This window comes from Esox lucius, chromosome 11, assembly GCF_011004845.1.
Source record: "Esox lucius isolate fEsoLuc1 chromosome 11, fEsoLuc1.pri, whole genome shotgun sequence".
NCBI lineage: Eukaryota > Metazoa > Chordata > Actinopteri > Esociformes > Esocidae > Esox > Esox lucius.
The window spans coordinates 9890924-9909931 of NC_047579.1; the positions used below are offsets into that span (position 1 = coordinate 9890924).

The 19008-nt window shown below is 40.0% G+C and overlaps 2 protein-coding genes across 2 annotated transcripts; both read left to right on the top strand.

Annotated features, from left to right (window-relative positions):
- Positions 1-1044: 1044 nt before the first annotated feature.
- Positions 1045-3086, top strand: LOC117595354 (protein NLRC3-like). Its single transcript, XM_034295676.1, has 2 exons — positions 1045-1255; positions 1507-3086. Exons 1-2 carry the CDS (start codon positions 1045-1047, stop codon positions 3084-3086), a joined length of 1791 nt encoding a protein of 596 aa, XP_034151567.1.
- A 1025-nt stretch (positions 3087-4111) lies between these two features.
- LOC117595355 (tripartite motif-containing protein 16-like) lies at positions 4112-18419 on the top strand (the record flags this gene model as incomplete). Its single annotated transcript, XM_034295677.1, has 5 exons — positions 4112-4118; positions 4292-4436; positions 6370-6543; positions 17634-17680; positions 17914-18419. Coding segments are annotated over exons 1-5 (879 nt in total), but the record flags the coding sequence as incomplete, so codon positions are not given.
- Between the last annotated feature and the right edge of the window lie 589 nt (positions 18420-19008).

Consider the following 19008-nt stretch of genomic DNA (forward strand, 5'->3'; position numbering starts at 1 on the left):
TTTTGGGTCAGGATAGACAAAAACATAGCTGGCTACAACATTCAGTAGCAACGTTATAGTAAGCCATGTTCACGGTAATACAGTATTGCGACTATTTCTGGTGGATTCCACTATTTTCACATATTTCACTTGAGGAAAAAGTCAGTATAAGCCTTAAATTAAACTGTTTACTGTTATATTGTGACTATTTCTGGTGGATTTTCGAATTATGTCTCAGGATTTTTTCAGGATAGACAAACACTTTCCTGACTAAATGATTCTCTCGTCTATTCATTCAGTCAGTTATCAGTTATCGTTACCTATATTGATACAGTAGTTATTGTATCACTGTCATTCAAGATTGGCTAATAAGCCGTTATAACAACCAGTGGCAAAATCCATACAGTTCATGGATGCTATTTGTGGTTGAGAAATGCTACTCAGTTAATCACAATGGTTAACTGTGTCTAAAGAAATATTCAAACTTGACCTGATGCTAATGTGTGACGGAATTATATCATGTCAAGAGGCTATACCGACACTTGGCAGATGTGTAGCTTGGTGGCGTAGTGTTTAAAGACACAGCCTTTAATGTGGATGATCTGGGTTTGAATCTTGGGAGGGCAACAACAATCCTGCTTTTTATTGGGGGCCGGCTGAACTAGGCTCACCTTGTTTCTTGTTTGGTTAAGTTTTAGATTAGGTTATAGTTTTGAATTAAAAAAAGACGTTTTCAGGCCTGACAGTGAAAACACAAAAATGTGTGCAAGTCTGTACGCATTCGGAAAGTGTAAATGTAATTTCATGTTTTGTCCACAGAGACCAACAGGAGAGATTAGAGTCTGAGTTTCTCAGTGGTCAATCTGTCCAGAGTCATCAAACAGACCTGTCTTCCATATTCACTGTATGTGGTCATGTTATGGACATTTGTTTCTATATACCTCAAGTGAATTTAATCTTTCAATCATTCACAAATTTGTTAATATTGTTTTGATAATTATTACATTTTTATTCAGTCTGAAGTGAACTTTCCCTCTCCCCCTTCAGTTATTTGAACAGAATATCATGACATTTGTAAAGAATGAGTTGAAGAGGTACAAGACAATGCTGAGTTCAGATTTCCCAGAAGGCTTTGTGAATCAGAGTGAGGATGAGGAAGGTGTGGACACTGAAGATGAGAAGCAGGAGAGCAGTGCCAAAGAGGGGGCTCTGAAGATCACACTGCATGTTCTGAGGAACATGAACCAGAAAGAGCTTGCTGACACACTGGATAAAAGTAAGAGTTGTCTGACTTTTCTGTTGAATGTTCCATTATGAGCAACATTTAAAAGCTGTATTTAGCTATTTAACTCAATAATAATGTATTGATATTAAAACTAAACATGGCAACCTTTTGTGTTGAATAATTTAACATAGAACACTGAAAATGAAAAAAGACAGAGAAGGTTTTAAAATGTTACATTATAACTCAATCCTACAATACAGTTTTTGTTTAAGGACACAATATTCTGTTATTTCCTCATGCAGGTGCGCTTGCTAGGAGTGCCCAACATGATCTCAAATCTCATATGAAGAAGAAGTGTCAGTGCTTATTTGAGGGTATTGCTAAACAAGGGAACCCAACACTTCTCAATAAGATCTACACAGAGCTCTACATCACAGAGGGTGGAAAGGGAGAGGTCAATAATGAACATGAGGTGAGACAGATTGAGACAACAACCAGGAAACAAACAAGACCAGAGACAGCAATCAAATGTAACGACATCTTCAAACCCATACCTGGACAAGACAAAGCTATCAGAACTGTGCTGACAAAGGGTGTCGCTGGAATTGGAAAAACTGTCTCTGTGCAGAAGTTCGTACTGGATTGGGCTGAAGGAAAAGCCAATCAGGATGTCCAATTTGTATTTCCCCTCCCTTTTAGGGAACTGAATTTGAAGAGAGAGGAAGAAATCAGTTGCATTCAGCTCATCAATCATTTCTCAGTTGAAACCAAAAAAGCAAGAATCTCTAACTACAACAAATATAAAGTTCTGTTCATTTTTGATGGTCTGGATGAGTGTCGACTGCCCCTTGACTTCCAGAACAACAAGAGCTGTTGTAATGTGACAGAGTCAACCTCAGTGGATGTGCTGCTGACAAACCTCATCAAGGGAAATCTGCTTCCCTCTGCTCTCCTCTGGATAACTACCAGACCTGCAGCAGCCAATCAGATCCCTTCAGGGTGTGTTGACCATGTGACAGAGGTCAGAGGGTTCAATGACCCCCAGAAAGAGGAATACTTCAGGAAGAGATTCAGTGATGAAGACCTGGCCAGCAGAATCATCTCACAAATAAAGACATCAAGGAGCCTCCACATCATGTGTCACATACCAGTCTTCTGTTGGATCGTAGCTACAATCCTTGAGTACATGTTGACTACAGATGATAAAGGAGAGCTGCCCAAGACTCTAACAGACATGTACTCACACTTCCTTGTGTTTCAGTCCAAACACAGGAATGTAAAGTATGATGGAAAAAAAGAGACAGATCCACACTGGAGTAAAGAAAGCATTCTGACACTGGGGAAACTGGCTTTTCAACAGCTACAGAAAGGCAATCTGATTTTCTATGAAGAAGACCTGAAAGAGTGCGGCATTGATATTAATGAAGCATCAGTGTACTCAGGAGTCTGTACACAGATCTTTAAAGAGGAATGTGGGCTGAACCAGGACAAGCTGTTCTGCTTTGTCCATCTGAGCATTCAGGAGTTTCTAGCTGCTGTATATGTGTTTCTCTCATTCATCAACAAAAATAAAAATCGAATGTGTCAAATACAATCAAAGTTCTTAAAACCTCAGTTCAGAAAAATATCTGAAATACATTTTTACAAGACTGCTGTGGATAAAGCTGTACAGAGTAAGACTGGACACCTGGACCTTTTCCTCCGCTTCCTTCTGGGTCTCTCACTGGAGTCAAATCAGAAGCATTTAAGGGGTCTACTGACAAAGACCAGAAGCAGCTCACAGAGCCATGACAAAATAGTCAAGTACATCAAGGAGAAGATCAGGGAGAATCCCTCTTCAGAGAGGTGCATCAATCTGTTCCACTGTCATTCCACTGAATGAACTGAATGACCATTCTCTAGTGGAGGAGATCCAAAGATACCTGAGTTCAGGAAGTCTCTCCGGCGAAGAACTGGCCCCTGCGCAGTGGTCAGCTCTGTTCTTTGTGTTACTGATTGATGTGTTTGACCTGAAGAAATACTCCAGATCTGAGAAAGGTCTTCTGGGGTTGTTGCCAGTAGTCAAAACCTGCAGAACTGCTTTGTAAGTACAGTCATGAAAATGACCCCCCCGCAACACACACACATACACACACATACACACACACAGGTACCTACCCTCTTAAATGTACAATATATTTATTGACTGACAACAATAATGATTGTCATGTGTTACAGAGTCAGTTTTTAAGGTACGCCTTAAAGTAGAGTTTATGTAATATATACATCAAATATATACATCAGTGGCTATTCTAATGTTATTCTGAACTACTGTTCTGTTTGTGACATCATGATATTCTGAGGTTTGGTCCAACAGCTCATGTCCTCCTACGTTTAAACAGAACAGGACCCAAGGAAAGTTAGAGAGCCCATTCCTTTTATTCCCCATGGGACTGACCCTACTCCCCCAGCACAGTAATATAGCAGCGTATAACCTCTGGGCTATGGTTATCACGTTTTCATTATTCTATTTATATCATTATTCTATTTGGAATATTCAGGGGCTTAAGATGATTTCGCCTGCATATTTTGTCACTGTGTATCTCGCTGCTGCCTGTAGGATCAGAAAGGTTTCAGGTAATGTGTAATCGTTGTTTTCACAGTTGCCAAACATACTGTATACATATAGGCAAATAGGCAATATATTGACTTATATTACAGCAAAACCGATTTTCGTAACTGATACGAATTCAGATTTTTCAGTGAAAATGTTGACCGATACCGATTATATCTTCTGATTTTTCTATTATTATTCCTCAAGAGACAAAGATGTCATCAATAGAGCAGGGCTACTCAATTCCAGTCCTTGAGGGCTGAAACATTTCTGTTTATCTTCTACTAACAATTTTGGACTGATTCAGAACTGAAATGCCAGGTGAAAGCAACTAGCAGGTAGAACCAAAAACCAGAAGTGTTTCAGCCCTCCAGGACCGGATTTGAATAGCCCTGCTATAGAGGATATTCTAATGATATTCTGAACTATTGTTCTGTTTGTGACATGATGATAATCTCTCTCCAGACTGTCAGGTTGTGGATTCACTGAGGAAGGCTGTGCTTCTCTGGTCTCAGCTTTAAAGTCCAACCCCTCACACCTGAAAGAACTGGATCTGAGTAACAATGACCTTAAGGATATGGGAGTGGAGCAGCTCTCTGCTTTGCTGAAGGATCCACAATGTAGACTGGAGACTCTGAGGTCAGTAATAATCAACAACAACAGAACTGACAACACAACAATAAACATGAAAACAACACAACAGAGGGGCAACAGAACAAAAGGGGAATACAATTGTCTGCTGTGTTCCCATCTTCACCTGTTCTGAGCTGCTAGCAGGTCCAAGCCTCCATCCCTGGTAAAGATCAAACCCTGTCAGACATCCCAGCAGGCCTGGAAGGAAATACACCACAACTAACAGGAACACCATGAAAAATAACAACATATTTTTTAATAATACATTAAAAAAATTCTGTTTGTCCAAGTATATCAAACATTAGAACTAATCTTCATTCCACCCCTCTGATGTCCACCAATCCACCATTCAATCCCAGTATATTATTATTATTATTATTATTACACTCTTTCTTTTTGAAGACATCCCTTCATGCTAACATGTTGTCTCATTGGAACTGGATCTTCCCATCTCTAACAATCTTTTGTGGTAGATTGGTCAACTCAGTCATGGTTGTAAAGCTGGGATATGTGTTACCTTCAAGCACATGTGTATTGGCTAAACAATTCCTGATTGAGTAAGAAATGTGATAAAAATTTGAATGGCTAGTTTAAACGTGCTTATAGGAAATGTCTCAATCTTTTGACAATGCCGTAACTTCTGTGGGGATGCTGTGACAAGGCAAGGCCATAATGATATTTGCTATTGACTGAGCTGGGTCACACAAGTGGGCCCTGTGATTCCTGTTCTGCAGAGACTGTGGTCGGAATCACTGAAGAGTATGTAAAGTAATTATTTTTACATAGAAATATAATATAGTCCCTTAATATTAATAATAATTACCATCACATTTTGCCAACTATAAAGGTGCAACAAATCTGGAAGAACATTTGACTCTTAAAGTCTTTGCAAGCAGTGTGTGTGTGTTCATGTTTGTTCATGTTTGTTCCACCTCAGTGGTTGAGGCAGCGTGTCATGTGGATCTCCAAGTGGAACCTGTCACTCACTGTGTTATGATACTGTTGTGAAAAATGTCCAGAAGCAAATCTTACCCAAATAAAAAGCATTAACTGTGCAGAATCAGAGTTATATTTATAGAAATTCTTGTAATTCTGTAGGTTAAACCAGCCCTGTTGACTGGTAATAAAAGATAGCTGCAGCTATCACCTCAAATCAAATGTAGCCAACCCACAGAAAACAAGGAAGAAGCATATGCACCAATTCAAACAACATCTCCAAGCAATAAAAACTCTAGCGAGGTGAGGCAGGAGTTCGTAGATTAAATCAACAGTGCAGCCAGGCAGAGGGTCAGAATTTGTTTTTGGATAAAGGGCAGGTTGAATTGCATATCTAAGCCAAACAATGTTTTTTGTAATGATCTGTTACTTCTGAGAGAATTAGACAATAATATGCCTCTGAAGTTACATTACAATTACATTTCAGCTGCCAGGACACACCTCTGGATGACTTAGTGTGAAGCTCTTTATCTATGCCACTGGTTCCCAAGCAGAGAGACAAGGACCACTAGGGGTACTTGTCCTATCAAAAGGTGTATTGTGTACAATACTATTATGTTGCTAAAGGTTATACTGTGAGCTAACAGACATTCATTTTGTCTACGTGTCGGCAGTTTGGATCTTCTGCAAAGTAAACATTGTAGCCTCTGAGCCAGTGATGCCTGAACTGTTTGTTTCAGCACCGTTTTCTATATTCGCGTGTTCAGGGTTGTTGTGGGATTGAGAGTTTCACTTGAACCATATAATTGGGGATGGGTGAAAATACAGCTGACCCTCCCACATCCCAATACTGTCTGGTGTGTTTATATGAAGGTGTAACATTAAAAAAGAGCATCACAAAAATATAAAACGCATATCACTAAAACTGATTTTATTAGGCCCTACACAATGAAGATTTTAATAAGTCAGAAGCATATTAAAAATCATGATCAACTCTCTACAGGATATCAGGCTGTCTGGTCCCAAAGGAAGGATGTGCTTCTCTGGTCTCAGCTCTGAAGTCAAACCCCTCCCACATGAAAGAGCTGGATCTGAGCTACAATCACCCAGGAGACTCAGGAGTCAAACTGCTCTCTACTGGACTGGAGGATCCACACTGGAGACTGGAGAAACTCAAGTATGTCCTGTAGATGTTTTTTCTGTCTGTAATCTGTAATGTGGTATAAAGTTGTATTTCTTTTTGCATTATGCAGTATGTGTCAAATACAGACCAGCCTATACATAAGTCAAAGTACACTGACATGATATCAAGCTGGATAATTGTGAATTTGAGGAAAACACATTTTTTATTCATTATAAATATTTAAATATGACTGCACCATCAGTTTTGAAATGTTCAGACATTTGTTTTCAATAGAAATAACTACACCATCAACTATTAATTTCCTATTTAGATTGATTACATAATGATCTCTGCAATGGTACTAGGTGAAGCACATTGACTAGCAAGGAAACATGTGGTAGTTAGTTCAGTGTGGTTGTAGTTAGCTCTGTCTGGTGGTAGTTAATTCAGTGTGGTTGTAGTTAGTTCTGTCTGGTGGTAGTTAATTCAGTGTGGTGGTAGTTCGCTCTGTCTGGTGGTAGTTGATTCAGTGTGGGGGTAGTTCGCTCTGTCTGGTGGTAGTTGATTCAGTGTAGTGGTTGTAAGCTCATTGTGGTGGTAGTTAGTTCAGTCTGTGTTTGTTAGTTCAGTGTGGGATAGTTTGGTCAATCTGGGTTAGTTTTTTCAGTGTGGTATAGGGCTAGAGATATATATTATTATTATTATTATTATATATCGATTATTTTACATTAAAATGTGTTGATTATTAATAGTTAAAAAAACATAATGACTTAGTACTTTCACAGTTTTATTGCTGCCCAAATCTTTTTCAGTATAAGTTGGAAAACTTTACCAAGCAGTACTTAAATTGCACAAATATTGCTTATATTTGACAAGTCCTGGAAACTTCAAGATTTAAAGATAGATAAACATTATTTAGGCTCACTTGTTCTTAAAATCACTGACAAAAATATCCAAATAAACATAGAGTTGGAAGTTTATCTACAAAAGAGTTTGAAGTCATTAAAACTCCTTTTTCAACCCCTCCACAGATTTCATGTTAACCAACTATAGTTTTGGTATGTCGGTCAGGACATCTACTTTGCACATGACACAAGTACTTTGTCCAACAATTGTTTACAGGCAGATTATTTCACCTATAATTCACTATATGACAATTCCAGTAAGTCAGAAAACAGCAACATATTGGAACCGGTTCCAAATTTCCTTGAACCATGGATTTCGTAAAGACTAATCTGATTCGGTTCCTAGCGTTTCCATTTCATTCGCACATTCTACATTCCATAAAAGTTGCACTCATCTGCCAGCACCTGCTACGTGGACGGCGGACCTAATGTCACGTGACTTCACGAAGTACGTCAACAAAGCAAGCGCATGTGAACTGAGGAGACACTTCTGTTTACATCCTGGACCATGGCTGGCCAATGCAAATGCTCAAAAGTTTGGCTTTGCTTCACAATTTATTTTTTTATCACACTGCAATGTAGGCCCTGCAGTAAAAATATTTTGTGCAAGGGAGGAAGAAGCACTTGAATATGATTAAGCATTTACTTCAACACAGGCTGTTCTCAGTTTTTCAGTAATGTTTCATTAGAGGGCGTGGTCTTACAGTTAGGTGAGTGTTACAATACTATTGGAATTTCATTCCTTATTATTTTCAATTTAGGTGAAAATCGAATATTAATCCTCAAAATTAGCACATCAAATTATTGTCAATCAGACATCATTAGCAACCACAGTGAGCTAGCCAATGTGGAGGATACTGTCTGGTGGCAAGCTAAATTAGCTAGCTAGCTAACGTGAACATATTATTCTTATGTACATGGACACCAAGCTAACTAGTTTACTATAATATACTTCATAAATAATTATATATAACTTACCAACTGGTCTGTGGGTAATGTCATCTACGCAGCTTGCATGTCATTTCTTTCTTTAAAACTAGAAAGCCTGCATATCACAGTAACATTAACTTAGCTGACAACATCATGTATCCTACAGCTCCATTCTCTCTCCATTCTCTAACACAGATGAGCTGACATATTGAAGGTAAAATTGATGTCTGCAAATCTTCCTCTTTTTTTTTCTAAGATACAAGTTCAGAAAGCACCACTACACATCCGGTTCAACCCCATTGAACCCCCTCTAGTACAGAAAATAATTTCACTTTAGCCATTAAGGGGAAGATAAGCAAGGAGAAAGGGTAAGATTTGTGGTGAAGGGGTTACTGTACATCCGTTTGCTACGGTTGAGTCTCCTTTGTTTAGATTACATTTTTCTATTATTTATTCAAAAAGGTTTTGGTTTGTAATTGTTTTTGTCGATCATTCCTTATAAGAAATAATATTTTTCATAAATAAAGAGAAAAATAAACTTGTCACATCCTATCACAGTAGACAGTTGACTGATAATAGCCTATATGTGCAAAGAATACAAGTTAGGCAAATGTTCCTTCTTGAAATATGTTGTTTTTCTTCTCTACTGAAAATATTGAAATCGGAAACTGGGATTCAATATGAACCAGATTCAATGACATTGAAATGATACCCAACCCCTAGCGAGCAAGGAGGCCTACAAAACCGACTCAGTTACACTAGTTCTGTCAGGAGGAATGGGCCAAAATTCACCCAACTTACTGTAGCAAGGCTACCCGAAAACTTTGACCCAACTTAAACAATTTAAAGGCAGTACTACCAAATACTAATTGAGTGTATGTAAACTTCTGGCCCACTGGGAGTATGATGAAAGAAATAAAAGCCCAAATAAGTAAGTCTCTCTACTATTATTCTGACATTTCACATTCTTAAAATGGAATGGTGTTCTCAACTGGATTAAATATCAGGAATTGTGAACAACTGAGTTTAAATGTAGGTGTGCAGTTGTACTCAAAAGTTTGCATACCCTTGGAGGATTGGTAATATATGTACCATTTGTAAAGATAACAAGTATCACGGTACGGTGAGGATCAGCGCCATCGTGCTGTGCACTCCCAGTTCCCGTAACTCCACGAACTCACCCCGGACTCATTCATTGTCTTGTCTCCATTAATCATGCACACCAGGTCCCAATCTTCCCGTCAGTATGTGGTTAATTGTTTCTCCTCTCACTTGTCGATTATTGTTGTCTCTAAATGTTACACGTAGTGGGTGAGTTTTTAAATTTTACTTTCCTTTGTTTCAGTTTGTTTTGGTATTCAGTGTTTGTTTTTGCTTTAATAAATCCACGTTTGAATGTGATGCCTGCGCTCCTCCACCACCACCGTTACAGTCAGCAAAACACCTCTTATTTCTATGGGATTCACATTCAGCTGTAGGTCATAACAGATTGGCCCAATCATAAAACAAAACATGGCAACAAAGAACAAACAGACCCCTGTTCAAAAGTCTGCATAGCCTTAGTTCTTAATACTGTGTATTGCCCCCTTTAGCATCAATGACAACATACAGTCTTTTGTAATAGTTGTCTATGAGGCCCCAAATTCTTGCAGGTGGTATAGCTGCCCATTTGTCTTGGCAAAATGCCTCCAGGTCATGCCAAGTCTTTGGTTGTCTTACATGAACCGCACGTTTGAGATCACCCCAGAGTGGCTCGATGATATTACAGTTTTTTACAATCGCTATGACAGTTTTTTCAATACATTTAACAAGTTTCCTAAACTCTTAACACGGCTAGCACAACATCCATCTTTGTAGGCTATACAATTAACACATTTCTTGTTGCTTTGACACAAAATGCATACAGTTAACACAAATTTAAAATGCTTGAACTTCTTTTACACACAAGCTCAACCAAGACCAAAACAATGTAATTTTACAGTCAAATTTACAAATGCTTTCACACTGTATGTCAGAACAGATAACACCATGTTCTAAACCTAACCTTACAGGCTAAAGTCAAGGTAAACAGCTGTGTATATTGTGAATTGAAACACAAATATATTCCCTGTATCTTATTCCATTGCTAATGAGAAACAGCTTATTGAAGTTATGCAAATATATAAATCACAGCTGATTCCCATCTAGGAAGCACACTCAGGTGTTGAGGTTCTTTCAATCGCATGATCATATGTTCTAAAAGAGTACTCTTTGGGCTGATATTGTGTGGAAAAGGAACAATATGGAGCAACACAAAGAAAGAAAGAAAGAAAGAAAGAAAGAAAAAAATGCCTGCACGACGGAGAGGAAGACGAGTACCAGGACAAGGGAGAGGAGTGGGACAAGGACAAGGACAAGGGAGAGGAGTGGGACAAGGACAAGGGAGAGGAGTGGGACAAGGACAAGGACAAGGGAGAAGAGTGGGGCAAGGACAAGGGAGAAGAGTGGGGCAAGGACAAGGGAGAGGAGTGGGGCAAGGACAAGGGAGAGGAGTGGGGCAAGGACAAGGGAGAGGAGTGGGGCAAGGACAAGGGAGAGGAGTGGGGCAAGGACAAGGGAGAGGAGTGGGGCAAGGACAAGGGAGAGGAGTGGGACAAGGACAAGGGAGAGGAGTGGGGCAAGGACAAGGGAGAGGAGTGGGGCAAGGACAAGGGAGAGGAGTGGGACAAGGACAAGGGAGAGGAGTGGGGCAAGGACAAGGGAGAGGAGTGGGGCAAGGACAAGGGAGAGGAGTGGGGCAAGGTAGAGGATGAGAACATGTGGCCAAATACAGAAGACCGGGCAGATTAGAAGATTACTTTGTTTTTTTTATTATTATTCCAGTGCTTTTTCTGTTTGTATTTCTTGCAGCAATGTCCTTTTACAAATAAAGTCTTTACTGCAGCAATTCTGTCTCTTTTTTTTTCATAAACTGTACATTCTATAAAGCTACTCTAAGATGGTCATTCATTTTTTGTATTGAATTTCTGCAGCAAAAGAAACAAAATGCATGCATTTACTAAACCCAACAAAACAAAAATGTAGAGAGGCATCAAAAGAAACTGCAGTGCAAAACACAATCTATGATCAATACAATATACTGTCTATTGTATAAGGGCAGACCTGATACATAAAATAATGCAGTTTCTGTAATTTCAGCTGATGATAGTGTTTTTTTTGTCATTGTGTTATGATTGACTAAATGTTCCTGTTGGAAGAGAACATGTGTTAGTGTTTTGAATAATTATTTGATTTTGAAACATGTTTGAACTGTTTTGTTAGACATAGTGTATTGTGTTAGTGTATTATTGTATTTTGTAAATTAGTTTTGGAGTTTAGTTTACAATGTGTGATTTTGAGCATGAAATTAACCGTTTTGCCAATTGTGTGTTTTAGGTGTGTTGGTGCGTTAAGAGTTTAGGAAACTTGTTAAATGTATTGAAAAAACTGTCATAGCGATTGTAAAAAACTGTAAGGTTAGGAGACTGTGATGGCCATTGCAGAACCTTCACCTTTTTCTGCTGTAACCACTGGAGGGTCAACTTGGCCTTGTGCTAAGGGTCATTGTCGTGCTGGAAAGTCCAAGCGTGTCCCATGCGCAGCTTTCATACAGATGTCTGCCATTATTTGCTGTATTCATCTTGCCATCAATTTTCACAAAATCCCCTGTGCCTTTAGAGCTCATACAACCCCAAAACATAATTGAGCCACCACCATGCTTCACAGTGGGGATGGTATTCTGTTCACAATAGGCCTTGTTGATCCCTCTCCAACCATAGCGCTTATGGTTGTGACCATAAAGCTCTATTTTGGTCTCTTCACTCCAAATTACAGTGTGCCAGAAGCTGTGAGGCGTGTCAAGGTGTTGTCTGGCATTTTGTAACCAGGCTTTTTTGTGACATTGGTGCAGTAAAGGCTTCTTTCTGGCAACTCGACCATGGAGCTCATTTATGTTCAAGTATTGTTGTACTGTGCTCCTTGAAACAACCACACAGTCTTTTTCCAGAGCAGCCTGTATTTCTCCTGAGGTTACATGTGGGTTTTTCTTTGTATCGTGAAACAATTCTTCTGGCAGTTTTGGCTGAAATCCTTCTTGGTCTACCTGACCTTGGCTTGGTATCAAGAGATCCCAGAATTTTCCACTTCTTAATAAGTGATTGAACAGCACTGACTGGCATCTGCAAGGCTTTGGATATCTTTTTATATCCTTTTCCATCTTTATAAAATTCCATTACCTTGTTTTGCAGGTCTTTTGACAGTTCTTTGCTGCTCCCCATGGCTCAATATCTAGCCTACTCAGTGCATCCATGTGAGGGCTAACAAACTCATTGACTATTTATACACAGACACTAATTGCAATTTAAAAAGCCACAGGTGTGGGAAATCCATCCTTAATTGCCTTTTTCATGTGTGTGTCACATTGTGTGTCTGTAACAAGGCTAAACATTCAAGGGTATGCTACCTTTTGATCAGGGCCATTTGGGTGATTTCTGTTATCGTTATGATTTAAAAAGGAGCCAAACAACTATGTGATAATAAATGGCTTCATATGATCACCATCCTTAATTTTTCTTTAAGTTCAGCAGAGAAACACCTTCCTTCTGTGTAACCTCAGACACATTTCCTCTGAGACATTGATTGGTAGACTTTTGATGGTTCTCCTCTCCATCACTTCTATTGGCCTCCAATGCAAGGACTTGCACTTTATTTACTTAGAAGGTTTCCTCTGGTGTCAATAACTTAAGATCTTGGAAACTTGAGTCCAGGGCAGCTGTAATTATCTGTGTGTTTGGGGCATCCTCTTAATAACACAACTCCTTTTCAAATCATGCAGTTGTAATGATTTGTGTGTTTGGGGCATCCTCTGAATAACACAACTCCTTTTCCCATCATGCAGCTGTAATGATCTGTGTTTTTGGGGCATCCTCTGAATAACTCAACTCTTTTTCCCTTGTTGCAACTGTTTACTCTGTTGCAGTGGACTGGTATGCTGCATCAGGACAGTGTCAAAAGCTGCACTTTGTTGCATCAACAGCCTGGACTTTACTGGGAGCATCTCAAACTTGTCAGTAACATCCTACTTCCTCTATCCATGCCGCAATGTTTGCTGCAGTGTGTCCGTCATCCAGTGGCTTTGTGGTGAGCCAGAATGAAGTCATCCCCCAACATTTGCAAAATACTGTCAGAGAGGGCAGTTCCAGTCCGGGGTGTGTAATTGGTTTCCCTCTGCATGAAATCCTCCATGTGTTGCTTTTTACTACATGAAACATTGAGAAACATATATTTTTATTCTCTGTTCTTCTACCCATATGCTGTGTGAAGCATACTATTGTACAGACACACTGTATTCCATGTACTAATAGCAGAGCACATTAATGCATTTGCACATCAATGCATTTGTTGCAATAATTTTAAAACACAACTTGACATTACTGGACTTCATTGGCCCCTTATCTATAGGTGACATTAATAGGTTATTGAAAAACCAAGAGGAGTTTTTAGAAAAAGACAAGGGACATTTCTCCAAATGAATAGGCTATGCGAAGGGCTTGTCTTTCCAGGTCTCTCACAGGGGTTATACAGTGGAAATAAAAAGTCTACACACCCCTGTGAAAATGCCAGGTTCTTTACAAAGATAAATCATGAACCTTTTCCACCTTAATGTGACCTATAACATGAACAATTCAATTGAAAAACAAACTGAAATCTTTGAGAGTGAGACATTGCAGGGCTGAAGCAGTTTGCTGACAGAAGAGAAGAAGGTCCGGGAGTTCATACTGGACCTGTTGAGTTTGTTTGAGATGTAGGAGGACCTAGCAGCACTGAGGGCATCTCTGTAAGCTGAAAGGTGGTGTTTTGTAGGCTTCAGTGTGGACAGTGAGCCCCGATTTTCTCACCCGGGGTTCAAGGCGATGACCAACTTGCTTCATGGTTCAGAGCTCAGATGTAAACCAGGGGGATGAGGAGGTGAAAGAAACATGTCTAGTTTTTAGTGGTTCCAGAGTGTTGAGGGAGACAGACATGGCAGTGCTGAGATGGTTAGCTTGTTCTTCAGGTGATTTGAGGGTGGAATCAATCAGAAGAGCAGAGCAGATGGCATCAGACACTTGGAAAGGGTCAACAGTTTTGATGTTACCGAAGGAGATTATGCGCTTGTCAGTGTTGTGTGGTACGTTGGAAGAAAATTTGAAATGAATTATCTTGGGGTCAGACAATGGAAATGAAGATTGAGTTATATGGGTAATGGTAAGGATACCAATATTGAGTTATATGGGTAATGGTAAGGAAATGAAGATGGGCTTATATGGGTAATGGTAAGGAAATGAAGATGGACTTACACTCACCTAAAGGATTATTAGGAACACTTGTTCAATTTCTCATTAATGCAATTATCTAAACAACCAATCACATGGCAGTTGCTTCAATGCATTTAGGGGTGTGGTCCTGGCCAAGACAATCTCCTGAACTCCCAACTGAATGTCAGAATGGGAAAGAAAGGTGATTGAAGCAATTTTGAGCGTGGCATGGTTGTTGGTGCCAGATGGGCCGGTCTGAGAATTTCACAATCTGCTCAGTTGCTGGGATTTTCACACACAACCATTTCTAGGGTTTACAAAGAATGGTGTGAAAAGGGAAAAACATCCAGTATGCAGCAGTCCTGTGGGCGAAAATGCCTTGTTAATGCTAGAGGTCAGAGGAGAATGGGCCGACTGATTCAAGCTGATAGAAGAGCAACTTTGAATGACATAACCACTCGTTACAACCGAGGTATGCAGCAAAGCATTTGTGAAGCCACAACACGCACAACCTTGAGGCAGATGGGCTACAACAGCAGAAGACCCCACCGGGTACCACTCATCTCCACTACAAATAGGAAGGCTACAATTTGCACGAGCTCACCAAAATTGGGCAGTTAAAGACTGGAAGAATGTTGCCTGGTCTGATGAATCTCGATTTCTGTTGAGACATTCAGATGGTAGAGTCAGAATTTGGCGTAAACAGAATGAGAACATGGATCTATCATGCCTTGTTACCACTGTGCAGGCTGGTAGTGGTGGTGTAATGGTGTGGGGGATGTTTTCTTGGCACACTTTAGGCCCCTTAGTGCCAATTGGGCATTGTTTAAATGCCACGCCCTACCTGAGCATTGTTTCTGACCATGTCCATCCCTTTATGACCACCATGTACCCATCCTCTGATGGCTACTTCCAGCAGGATAATGCACCATGTGACAAAGCTTGAATAATTTCAAATTGGTTTCTTGAACATGACAATGAGTTCACTGTACTGAAATGGCCCCCACAGTCACCAGATCTCAACCCAATAGAGCATCTTTGGGATGTGGTGTAACGGGAGCTTCGTGCCCTGGATGTGCATCCCACAAATCTCCATCAACTGCGAGATGCTATCCTATCAATATGGGCCAACATTTCTAAAGAAGGCTTTCAGCACCTTGTTGAATCAATGCCACGTAGAATTAAGGTAGTTCTGAAGGCGAAAGGGGGTCAAACACAGTATTAGTATGCTATTCCTAATAATCCTTTAGGCGAGTGTATATGGGTAATGGTAAGGAAATGAAGATGGAGTTATATGGGTAATGGTAAGGAAATGAAGATGGAGTTATATGGGTAATGGTAAGGAAATGAAGATGGAGTTATATGGGTAATGGTAAGGAAATGAAGATGGAGTTATATGGGTAATGGTAAGGAAATGAAGATGGAGCTATTTGGGTAATGGTAAGGAAATGAAGATGGAGTTATACGGGTAATGGTAAGGCTGATGGAGCAGACAAGATCAAGTATGTGACCTTTGATGTGGGTGGGAAAATTAACATGTAGGATACAGTTGAGTTCGTCCAGGACAGTGATGAAATCAGAGGTAAGTTTTGAGCTAGGTGAGTCAAAGTGAATATTCATGTGGCCAAGCAGGAGAATGTGAGGGGAGAGTGATGCATTAATGGAGAATATTTCAGTCAGAGAGGAATGAGTCATTATGGTGAGTAGTTCAGCTGAGTCAGAGAGGAATGAGTCATTATGGTGAGTAGTTCAGCTGAGTCAGAGAGGAATGAGTCATTATGGTGAGTAGTTCAGCTGAGTCAGAGAGGAATGAGTCATTAGCATTTGGAGGATGATAAATAAGGTTATTGTGATAAGCACAACAGTACATAGCAGCATCAGTCAATGTTACCCAATATTATAACGCTACTGAGAAAACGACAATGGACTAGTACATCTGGCAGACGAGCGGGTCACATTGCACCCAAGGCAACTCAAACTGTTGCGATCAAAGCAGCGCTGGAATTAACGAGAGTTGAACTGCAGTCTCGCCCCTCCGTGTCCAATATATAGACGGGCAGGAAAGCGGAGAGAGAACTTCACTTTAAGGAATGCAGCTCATCTCCTAGCAACAGCAGTATTGAGGTCAGGAAAAATAAACACCTTGCGACCACATTAGTTAAATATGTACCGGTTTTGCCTTCGGAAGAATGCGCTCATCTTCTGTAAATTATTAAACCTAACGATAAACCCCCTGGGCCTGGTGCTGTCACCTCCACCCATTGGGGGAGGGCCGATGCGATGAGCCCTGTGCAGTTTCGGGCGAGCAGGAACGAGAGTGGAATCCAACACAATTTTTATGACAAAACTCAATGCGTCCATATTTAACATTGGCAAATGTAATTAATGACTAGCATGATTCCAAATAATTTAGTTATAAACCTTTTTTACAACTACAAAAGTAAACTCCAAGTTTGCAAAATGTTTAAACAACTATAAAATGAATTCCAAGTTTCCAAAACATTTGTACTTATAAAACACCTATGTCGTTCTTTTTGTTCATATTATTAAGTATCGTAAATTATGATTTGTTCAGAATTAGCTAGCTCTTTCAATTGAACGGAGCCAGAAAATTTGGCTCTCTGAATAGACTCAGAATGTCCATCATCATCATGCCCTGACCACCACTGGCATATTGCATCTGCATAAAAAAATTAAATAAAGACTAAAAGAGAACGGTTATCAACTCTGGTGACTTAGAAATCACAGAAGTTTGATTGAAATATTGTGCATGTCTATATGGCAATTTCAATCCTAATTTGATGAATGGTCCAACCTTAATGCGGTGTGTGTATGATGGGGGAACAGATGTAGTCTGTCTTTGTGGTGGGGGGGGGGTAATGTATAATATTCTTGTCTGTGTTGCAGGAAAGTAAGGTGTGTGTATGTATCTGTGTGTGTGTAAGACAGATTGTGTGACACTGAATGACTCTCTGTTCTTCTGCTTCTTCCACAGTATGGATCATGGTGAAGAGCGGAGGTTGAAATCAGGACTGAAGAAATGTAAGTAATTCATTATACAGAACACAAATACAACTGGAGGGTGTTCACATGTATTTATGTTTGTGTGTGTGTGTGTAGATTTGTGCATGTTTGCTTCATTATGCTTGTGTGTTGTTGTTTTGTCTTAGTGTCTTGATATCAAGTTTATGAAAATAAAGAAATAAAACATGCATGTGTGTGTATAATATGAATGATGATGATGTGTAATATTGTGTCTTGGTCTCATCCATCAGATATCTGTGATCTCACACTGGACCCAAACACAGTACACAGAAACCTCTCTCTGTCTGAGGAAAACAGAAAGGTGACAAGGAGGAGAGAGGAGCAGCTGTATCCTGATCACCCAGAGAGATTTGAGGTCTGGCCACAGGTGTTGTGTAGAGAGGGTCTGTCTGGACGCTGTTACTGGGAGGTAGAGTGGAGTGGGGGAGGGGCTTATATAGGAGTGACATATAAAGGAATCAACAGGAGAGGAAGGGGTGATGACTGTTGTCTTGGAGACAATGACAAGTCCTGTAGTCTGTTCTGTAATGGTGACCGTTACATTGTCTGTCACAAGAAGACAACTGTCATACCAGTCACCGCCTCAGACTCCCTCAGAGTAGGAGTGTATCTGGACTGGCCAGCCGGCACTCTGTCCTTCTACAGGGTCTCCTCTGACACACTGACCCACCTGTACACATTCAACACCACATTCACTGAGCCCCTCTATCCAGGGTTTAGGGTTTATACCGACTCCTCAGTGTCTCTGTGTCAGGTGGTCCCTGTGTCAAACACAACATGATGTTTCACTCTAATCATGGTCATGTTCAGTAGGACACACAGTAGTAAAACACTGACAATAACTCTCATATTTATAATCATATGATTATACCAATGACGATGTAACTGTAAACTACAGTCAATAATAATTAATGAATCGCCACTCTGGTCTGTCAAACCTCATTCAGTGTGTTTGTCAAACCTCAAATTGGTGTTTGTAAATGTCTGTAGAATGTTTATTTAATTCTTGACAAAACATTCCTGGATCTGTAAATTAATTACAATGTCCCAGATTTTAATAAAGGTGTTTTCAAACAGCCTAATCAAAATTGTGTTGAATATATAGTGTGTGTGTGCGCGCTCTGCTCCTCTCTTTCTCCCACCAACTCCTCCTCACCTCTCACCCCTCCTGTCTTTTCTTTCCTCATCCTCTCCACCTCTCCTATCCTCCTCTTACTCTCTTCCTTACCTATCTTCAACTCTCCCTCCTCCTCTGCCCCTTTCTTCCTATCCTCTCTTCCTGTCTTTTCCTGTCCTCCGTGTTTCCAGTATTTTCCTCTCCCACT

Coding starts and splice junctions, on each gene's coding strand:
- LOC117595354 (XM_034295676.1), top strand. CDS start 1,045: ATGACATTTGTAAAGAATGAGTTGAAGAGGTACAAGACAATGCTGAGT. Junction 1,256..1,506: donor TGCTGACACACTGGATAAAA/GTAAGAGTTGTC, acceptor TTCCTCATGCAG/GTGCGCTTGCTAGGAGTGCC.